Source organism: Labrus mixtus, chromosome 10, assembly GCF_963584025.1.
Source record: "Labrus mixtus chromosome 10, fLabMix1.1, whole genome shotgun sequence".
Classification (NCBI taxonomy): Eukaryota; Metazoa; Chordata; class Actinopteri; order Labriformes; family Labridae; genus Labrus; species Labrus mixtus.
In genome coordinates, this window is record NC_083621.1 from 19,268,061 (window position 1) to 19,277,724 (window position 9,664).

The following is a 9,664-nucleotide window of genomic DNA, read 5'->3' on the forward strand; positions in this document are numbered from 1 at the left end:
GGAACCACAAAAACAACTTAAGATGCTGCGGTATACATGCCAGGCCAGTAGTTAGCAGTTTGACTTTGTAATGACGGTTTGAGGCGGACATCATTGTGTAAACAGGGCTGATGAGGTTTTTGCATTTTTATTTATTTAAGAGTAAAGAACGAGTCAAGATTCATGTTTATTTATTTGGCCATTTTTCACCTTAATATGACAGTAAAAAATGTTGACTTCTTCTTTGTCCTTTTCCGACATGTTAATCAGGTTAACTTAGTGTAGCTTAGTGTAATATTGCATTATCAATATTACTTTTTTTTTCTGTCTGTCTGCTCGTTTGTTTCAATTTTTGCATGTTTGAAATCAAATAAAAAAATCAAACAGATATGACTCAGAGAGAATTACATTTAATAGAAAAGCTGCTTATTTAAGGGTCCTGTCCTCTAATTGGGTGGTGGATAGTCAGTCCCACATCCCCCCTCCCTCTATTACGACCATGTTTCAAAATAATTGATACCATTTAATACTCTTGCCCGGTAAAGACTTTTACCAAACACATACTATTAATGCATAGATGGGAACTGTAGTCGACATTTAAAGAAACACTAAATCAGGATCATAAATGGTAACCTTGAATGTGTGTGTGTGTGTATTTCTTCCTGTAATACTGAGTAATATATTTCACAAGCTGATTCAGTGGTTACACACATCCTGCTGAAATCTGTGTGTGTGTGCGTGTGTGTGCGTGTGTGTGTGTGTGTGCGTGTTTGTGTGCGTATGCTTCTTATTTTCTCCGCCTCTTCTTCTTTCTGACTTCAAATGTTTTTGTACAGAACATGCAGTCAAAGTGTCGTCATAAGATCATGAAAAACACAAATCCGGGAGGGGGCTTGCACTCGCTTGGCTGTCATTATGTCTTTGTACATTCATGATGATTCTGTGACGGCGTAGTATTCTTGTCTCAGTCTGTGAATTCACATTGCATTAAGGCATTGCAGGAGAAGGCACAGTAGCTGCTCCACATACAGTCAGACATTCACACACAGCGCTGTGCTCCCCTGCTGGCTCAGCTGATCCTGTCTCGCCTCTGTAACGCCTCTGTCACTACCTCAGAAGATGCTACAGAGGAGGGATCACTGCGTCTCCACATAATACCTCTGCAACATTCATGGATTTTTATTTGGACGAACGGTTAATCTTCACTAACACACGCGTGGACTGAATGAAAGAATGAGGAAATGAATCACTGTTTCTGGCTCTGAAAGAGGGAGGAGACCGAGAGAAGCTCGGGGTTCACTGAAGAAAACCTGCTCCTGACCAGGTTAGGTTCAAAGACTCAGTTACCATAGTAACTGACTCTGAGGTAAAGTCACCTCTCTCTCTGGAACGAGCTGGAGTTACCCCTCTTTCTCGGTTTGAGTGACCTCCCCTTCTGAAACGGAAAACCCAGACTTTCTCTCATTTCAGGGTTAACTGACTCAGAGTTTGCACAAAACCTTGTTTCAGAAACGGGGCCCTGGTTTGGACTAACAGCAGTCCCAGCAGGTGTAACTGTGTTGGAAGACTCCGCCCTCTGGCTCTGTCTGTTCTTATGAGTTGACAGTCTAAATCCAAACATAAAATCCCTTGTTTTCTTTTTGAAATGACATTAGAGTGACTGCAATCAAGAAGCAAAACAATGTTGATTCTGCACATTCACTGAGCGAAACTGAACATCATCTAAAAAGATCACAAATGCAACAAAGTCTTTAAATCATTTCTATTACTAACGTGTAGCCAGTGAAGGTCAGCAAGAATCAGAGTTATGTGCTCACATCTGTTGGAACGCTTTCAACGAGTTCTGTCTGTAAAGTGATTCTGGTGTTTGCAGAAGGCGTCTCATGATGGTGTGTCTGTGTGTGTGACGAGGTTAATGGAGAAAAATGTGGAATTACAAACGTGACAGTGACAAAAAAAACAAAAACAGACGTTTCAGATTAAAAAGCCCCAAAACATAAATGTAAAGAAACATCAGCTGATCTGAAGCTCCTGAACCTTCATGAACTTTATTTTTCTCACCTTAGGCTCCACATGATCCAGCTCCTGCTGACTTGATCCACTTAAGAGCTTACTGCTGATTGGTCGTGCCAGAATGAAAGTGATCTACCTTTTACGCAGCCAACATGTCAGTGGGAAGAATCTTAATCCGATCGCGTTTACAAACACAGAGATTACACACGTACATAAACAGACATACACACACATTTGAATGGGGGGCGGAAGATGGGTGTTTGTCTCACCTGTTGAACAAATCACTCTAAGTACAGGAACTACATTTGTAGTATTTGTACTTAGATGAATATTTCTTCTTTTACTCTGCTACATCTGTGAACAATTTATACTTTTTATTTGATTACATCTATCTGAAAGCTTTCATTTATGAGGAAAACATTGGAGGTCATGAAAAATGACATTCATTATTCCCCAGTAAGAGATTTTTACACCACCAAATAAAGCCCCTTAAAAGTACATATGTGCGAATTTTGTCTGCTGTTTGGCCACACCTCCACCACACTGAAAGCCTCCGCTCTCCTCCAGCGACACACCTCTAACCCCCCCTCCCATTGCGTTTGCATGAATGAGTGAAGCCCTAGCGACAGATAAAATTATCCTTGGCTAGAGCTGCAATTACCTGTGGCCTGCTTTGTTGTGTTGGCGGCCATATGCATCTCAGTGTTGATTTGTTTGTTTTCTGTTTTTCTAGTTAAGCCAAATAAAACCTTTTCTTCAGTTTGTAAAGTCTGCTGGTTCTCCTTCAGTTGAACTCTGTGACGACACTTGGCTATTATGTCCAAAGATAGAAACAGCATCCCTGAGTGGGCGGGGCTGTCTCTTATCCCTCATGTTGTGGCAGGCTAATGATTAGTGAGGGAGGGGTTCACGTAAAAAACAAAAAAAAAAAAAAAAAACATCTGAGTGAAACATCAACAAGCTGAAGGAAGCTCCGTCATGTCAGTGTGAACACAGAGCCGAGAACAAGAAACCCAGAGAGAGTTACCTCTATTAATGTACTTCTGTAGAAGTTGGCTGAGAACTTCCTTAACCTCTGTTTATGTGTGTGTGTATGTGTGTGTGTGTGTGTGTGTGTGAACTGCAGTTCTTATTATAAACAGAGGTCTAGCTTCTCTATAAATAGATGTCAGTTCATTGTGAAAGATTACAACTCAGAGAGAACACACACACACACACACACACACACACACACACACACACACACACACACACACACACACACACACACACACACACACACACACACACACACACACACTCTCCACGACATGTAAACGTCCTGTTATGTTTCAGTGGTTGTACTCTGAATATGAAAGTAAACGTATATACTTAAACAGGAAATGCCTTTGAGATGAAGTGCAGTGCAGTGAGAAGAAGAAGAACAACATGGAGGTAGAATAAGAATTACAAGTTCAATAAAAATGTTTTCTAAAATATTTATGTTATAGGAACTTCATATCTGGTTATGCTCTCATAGCTATCAGGATGAAAAAAGATTACATCTGTCTACTTTTTCTTCAAAACAGGACATAAATACATACAGGTCAAGTACTGCATTATTAATATAGTGCTTTAAATACCAACAGGGTTTGTATCGAAGTGGTTTACAGCAAACTAAAAAAAAAAACAGACTCAAGAGAAATTAAGAACCACATTCAAAGCTTATCACATGGCAAAAATATCACAAACACTTGAACACAGACTCGCAAGGCCACAGTTGAGAAGTGAACCTCAATTATATCAGTCAGATATCAGCATGCAGCAGCAGCCATCAAAACATACACAAACAGATCTACAGACACACACAAATGGAGGCTTTCACCAAACAAGGTAACTAAGGAATCAAATGCAAGAGAAAGTGAGTCTTCAGGGAGCGCCGCCTAGTGTTTAGTGCAAGTATCTGTGGCTCCTTTCCCACATGTCATGCCCCACTCTCTCTCTCTCCCTGGGTTCTGGCTCTAGTCACTGTCCTGTCCCTCCAATAAAGGCAAAAAACAGCCTTGAAAATAAATCTTTAAAATGTGAGTTTTCATGTATTTTTTTTGGCTAGTCTAGAGAACCTGCTGATCTTATATGTAACGGCTGCTTGTTCCACAGTCCTGGTGCGGCTGCAGAGAAGACCCTGCCTCTGAAAAGATGTGCTTGTAAGGTTTGAAGTCGTTGACCTGATGATCTGAGGGTCTCAGGGGCCTAGCTGTACTCAATGGTGATATGAGTTCTGTGATGTAGCGTGGAGGCCATGAAGGGCTTGAAACACAAACAAGAGATTTTTGTATGAGTCTCTTTACTGAACTAGTTGTAGATGATGAACGGAGGCCTCCTGAATACCAAAATATAGGATGCTGAAGTGGTCGAGTCCGGAGGACATCGAGGCATGGATGATGTGATAGGAATGTCCTGATCTTAGATTTGATCCTGGGCTGGAGGAAACTGGATTTGATGACTATACTTGGTAATTTGTTGATCAAATTTCAGGTTATTGTCAAATACTATTATATAATAAGTGAATATTAACAAACTTTTTTTTGTAAAACCAATTATTTTCCTTCCAACATATTACTGTAATTATTTCCTGTCAGGCTAAAGTCTTCATTTGTATTATTGTAATGCAATCCTTTTCCTTTAACCCTTATTCTTATTTAACAGTTCTTTGGTATTTTATTGTTTTTTATATATTTGAAATTGCATTTTAAGCTTGTTCAGCATTCCAGCTGTTTTAAAAAGTGCAATACATATAAACTTTGATTTTTCTTTTACCTTTTAATTGCTCATTTGTGTTTTTAAAGAGAACTGTATTAAAGTAACTGTTGCCTGAGAAAAGAGTAATTCTTCCACTCTCATTTTAAAACATTCAGCATCAGAACGAAAAGTACAAAACTATGAAATATCAAAGAAGGATCACAGGAGTGTTTTATTGTTGTTAGCATCGTTTGTTTCAGGACTGTTCGTTATTCTTCAACTTCGATCTGAATCACCACATTTTAAAAGGACATGCTGCCCCCTTGTGGTGAAACATGAAGCTGTAGCTTTATTTGATTTTATGTCTTAATTGAAAGGTGCACTGCATATTAAATAACAAAATGTTAAACAAAATTAAAAAGCGTTTTTTCTAAATGCAACATAAATAAAAAAATATATAAAGACAACTTGTCATATAAACACAAAAATAACAGACAATAAGGCTGAGAATGTGGTCACTGGGCTTTATTATCTATTTGATATATTAACATTTATTTAAATGTATTAAAAAAATTAATTAGATAGGATTAGAAAACTTTTTTCAATCCCCCGTGGGTAAACGCATTTGCCACCAGGTTAATTCATACACACAACAAACATTACCAACAGTACAATCACAGTACACAAGAAGTTAATAAATAACAAACACCACTGAAACCTTTTGAGACATCGTTCAGAGCCATGAGTCAGTCAATAAAAACTAAAAATAAGAGATTTGGGGAAATTTAAGAACCGAAAAACAGCACATATGAGATCTCTGTCATGTAGAATTCCTGATTAATGTTTCATAAAACAAATAAATCCTTCAGCTTTATTTTCTGGGAGGAGTGTGTACATTATCTTCATTTCACAAATAATAAAGTCACATTTTCTGAGAAGAGGACCATCACCTTCAGACTCCTGTGTCCGGCTCCTCCTCCTCCTCCTGTCAGACCAGACTGAGGGCAGAGCAGAGCCCATGCAGCAGGTCCAGGTTCAGGTAAACTCTGCAGAAGGTGAGAAACACGCCCAGGGACGAGAAACCGATGAGAACCCAGAGAACCTGAGCGCTCAGGTACAGAGGAGCCAACCTGCAGACGGACAAAATGAACATGTTTAGTTTCATTTTAGAATGAAATTTGATTCTGTTATCATCTCGTGCTGTGATTGATGTCATGTTGTAGTTTCTTGCGTACTGCTTTTGATTCTTCTCCAGAAACTTTATGTTTGAACAAGGAAGCTCTAGCATGTTTGAAGAAAGGTTATAAAAATGCAACATCCACGTTAAATTACAAAATGCAAAAACATTCTACAAAATGCAAAATATCTCATGAAATCCATTTTTTTGTTTGTGAAATATTTTTACGTTTAGTGAGTTGGCTCGTTGCTGACGTGCTGCATAAATAAAACTGCCTTGCATCACACCTCACCCATGTGCAAATGTACAAGAAAAACATGAAAACAACAGACAGGTGGAGCATTTTACCGTCCCTGAGCCGACTCTGAATATCCATGAAAGTATCTGAATCGTCCGTATAAGTAGATCAGACCACAGACCGAGGACAAACCTACAAAACAAACACGTGAGAAACACTTCTATGAGATGAATTAAAGTACAAACTGTGATACCGTGAGAGATAGTTAGTGATCACCTTGGCTGAAGAAAAGTCCAGACATCCAGAGAACGGTGATGAAGATCGGGAAATACTCGGAACAGTTTGCTCTGACCACAAACACACCGAGAGAAGTCAGAGGTTAAACCTGCAGCATTATAACACTTTAATGTTAACTTCACCTTTTACCTTTGTTTTAGAAGAGTCACTGAGGAGCAACTTGTGATGGAGGTGGCACTGATTTCTAAACCTGGATATACCATTTTTACATATTTTGGGGTCTAAATGACTACCAGGTACACAAAGTTTTGTTATTACTGTATTAGATTTGTTCATCCTGCAGCAGTGAAACAGGCTGTGATGTCTGCCTGGTGTCAAATAAAAGTTGTTGTTTTTATCATTGACAGGCTCAGATTGTTATTCTAAGTGTCTGACAACATTACAGAAAGGTAAAATCCCTATAGAGATAGACTTTTGGGTTAAAGAGGATTTAACAGTGGTTACATCACTCTCTTCAAACACACCAGATTCCATTGACAAAAACGTTAATTTTACCACACAGAACACAGGAGTTGCTAGTCTGCCACAGCCAAAAATATGGTTAGTTAGTTTATGTTGGAAAATCAATGTGATGGAACTAAACCTTAACATTGAAAACATAAAATCACACTGTAACACCAACAAACACACTAATCTCAGCAGAAGTAGATCAGCAACTCAAATGATCTGTTAGGTAAAACTATAGCCTTTTCCAATGGAGTCTGGTGGCTTCACAGAGAAATAAAGTAATTTAAGATTAAGATTTACTTTATTGATCACGTGAGGGGAAATTCTGTTTTTACACTCTGTTAGTCATGCTACACACACATAGGCTGAAATATACACACACATGCACAAACAGGATCCTATGGACATGCACTAATGGAGAGATGTCAGAGTGACGGAGCCGCCCCCGGCAGGCACTCCTGAGCTGGTGGTGGGGAGGGGGTTTGGTGCCTTGCTCAAGGGCACCTCGGCAGTGCTCAGGAAGCAATCTGGCACCTCTCCAGCTACCAGACCAACTTCCATATTTGGTCCGCACCGGGACTTGAACCGGCAACCCTCCGGTTCCCAACCCAAGTCCCTACAGACTGAGCTACTGCCAGCCTTTTTTTTTTTTTTTTTTTAAGAATCAGGTATCAAATGTAACACCTTTTTTTTTTTTTTACCACACAAGATGATTAATGAGTCTCTTCAAAAATAATAATTTATCCTGACAGAACACTGGAGTTTCTTGTCTTGTAAGTCTCTGTCATGTCCTCAAAAGTGCTGCGGAGCATATTTACAGTCTATGAGTAAGACCTGCGCATCATGGAATAATCCATGTAGTTCAGACGGGGGGCTTTAGACATGCGTTATAGCCTACATCAATTGGGCATTCTTCTGATGCCATTTTTTGCATATGGATTTTTAGAAAAACAAATAATTTACCATAAAGTTAATAACTTTCCTTACCATTCTTTGTGGGGCATTTTGCCAAACTATGCCTGATCGTAAAGTCCGTCCCTGATTATCACATTAGAAATAGGCGAGAAGCATCGACGGTTTAATCGTAAAGTTAAATCAATTTATTAAAATAACAAAAACGACTTAATGAATAATGTCCCTCTCCTTCCTCACAGCAGCAGAGCTGTTTCCCAGCAATGTAGCCTAATGTGTTCATCAACTCGTTTTATGACAGTGTGGCAACACTTATTGTGACAGAAGCAGGCACACGTTGATGGTTTCTTTTTGTGCCGAAGACGCGTCAAATGACGCTAAACGCCCCCGTTCATGTGAACGCACGCACAGCTTGAAGCAGGGTAAAGTTTAAAGAGTGATAACATGAGACTCACTGAGCTCTGAAAACTCTCTCAAACTCCGGCGGGCCCGCAGTGCAGGGCGGAGACACCGAATACTTCCTCCTGGCATAGATCACCTGTAGAGAGAAATAAGCTGGAAACACACACACACAGAAATATTATCAGTAAAGTAGTTTAACTATTACAAGTAGCACAAGATTCTTGTAATCTGATTTGTTTTTGTTTTTTACAGTAAAAAGTTAAGAAATGGTTGCTCAGTTTTACCTGCTCTTTTGTAATGTTAACAGACAGAGTAAGGTATTTCACCTGCTTTTTGTAAAGTGTCTCGAGATAACACTTGTTATGAGTTGACGCTATACAAATAAAAATTGATTGATTGATTGATTATCCAGAGGTGAAACAAAACTTTTTAATTAAACCTAAAAAAACGTTTAAAAACAATAAAATGAATAACATTGCTTAATAACACGCTTTGAATAGAATTATTTCCAAATTAAAAATCTTTCTAGAGATAGAAAAAAACTGAAAATTTCCCGGTTTTAGCATAATTTTCCTTGATTTTTGAAAATGTATTAAAACAACCAAACCTCATTCATTTTTTTCCATCTAATTATACCGCCATATTTCCCAGCATGCCACGCTCACCTTGCTCCAAGACGCCAAGCACGGTCACAGCACCGAGAACAACCGCCTCCTCAGACATGTCTGCTGTAAGTGACAGCTGAGAACAGAACACACCTGAGGACTGAAATACACACTGGTAACACACACACACAGTTAACATGACACAGGGAGCACACCTGAAGGGGGCGGGGCAAAAACACAGCTGTCAGTTCAGAACGTTATGTTTATGACACTTACCTTCTAATGACGTTCAACGTTTGGACTGACTGTTTTACGTTGTTTAAACAAAGGTAGTTGTTTTTTTGCTTCTTTTTGAAGTCAAGCTCGACAGTCCAGAGGTCTGTATAACCCTAGACATATTATGAAAAATCCACTTTCAGTGTTTCTGAACATTTATTTAGTAACCTGAGTGTCTACTGACCCACAAAATATGAAATAAACCCATCCAGTATTTTGTTTGTAGTCTTCATCAGTCTTACAACACAGAGAAAAATGCTCTGTTTCAAATGCTGTCTTTGCTCTCCTTGTGATGTCACAGTGGGATTCTGGTAAAAATGGGCTGATATCTCCACCCATGGACTCCAGCCCACCCTAGATAAATGTCACTATGGAAAGACCCTCATTCGTTTATTAATCTGATACCAAAGACAAAACTATGGTTTGTGTTTTGGTATTAGATTAATAGAAGTTTAACATAATACATCTCTTGAATGTGGTCATGGATTAGATAACATTAAATGTGGCCACTTTCTACAACTTTCAACTGTTTGTTCTTACTGAAACACACCTGCAGACATGATTCAGGGCTAAATTAACTACTGTCCTGGTTATAGT

At 39.0% G+C, this 9,664-nt stretch overlaps 1 protein-coding gene across 1 annotated transcript; it reads right to left on the reverse strand.

The window, feature by feature from the left end:
- Positions 1–5,222: 5,222 nt before the first annotated feature.
- On the reverse strand, positions 5,223–8,961 carry ltc4s (leukotriene C4 synthase). The gene is made up of 5 exons (XM_061048597.1): positions 8,852–8,961; positions 8,240–8,339; positions 6,405–6,475; positions 6,239–6,320; positions 5,223–5,843 (listed from the first exon to the last, which is right to left on the reverse strand). The coding sequence occupies exons 1-5, from the start codon at positions 8,907–8,909 to the stop codon at positions 5,702–5,704; spliced, it is 453 nt and encodes a 150-aa protein (XP_060904580.1). The 5' UTR covers positions 8,910–8,961; the 3' UTR covers positions 5,223–5,701.
- Between the last annotated feature and the right edge of the window lie 703 nt (positions 8,962–9,664).

Excerpts from the sequence above, each read along its gene's own strand:
- ltc4s (XM_061048597.1), bottom strand. The coding sequence starts at position 8,909 with ATGTCTGAGGAGGCGGTTGTTCTCGGTGCTGTGACCGTGCTTGGCGTC. Across the intron at positions 8,340-8,851 it reads GCTTGGCGTCTTGGAGCAAG|CTTATTTCTCTCTACAGGTG; the intron begins GTGAGCGTGGCA and ends GTGTGTTTCCAG. Across the intron at positions 5,844-6,238 it reads TCAGAGTCGGCTCAGGGACG|GTTGGCTCCTCTGTACCTGA; the intron begins GTAAAATGCTCC and ends GTCCGTCTGCAG.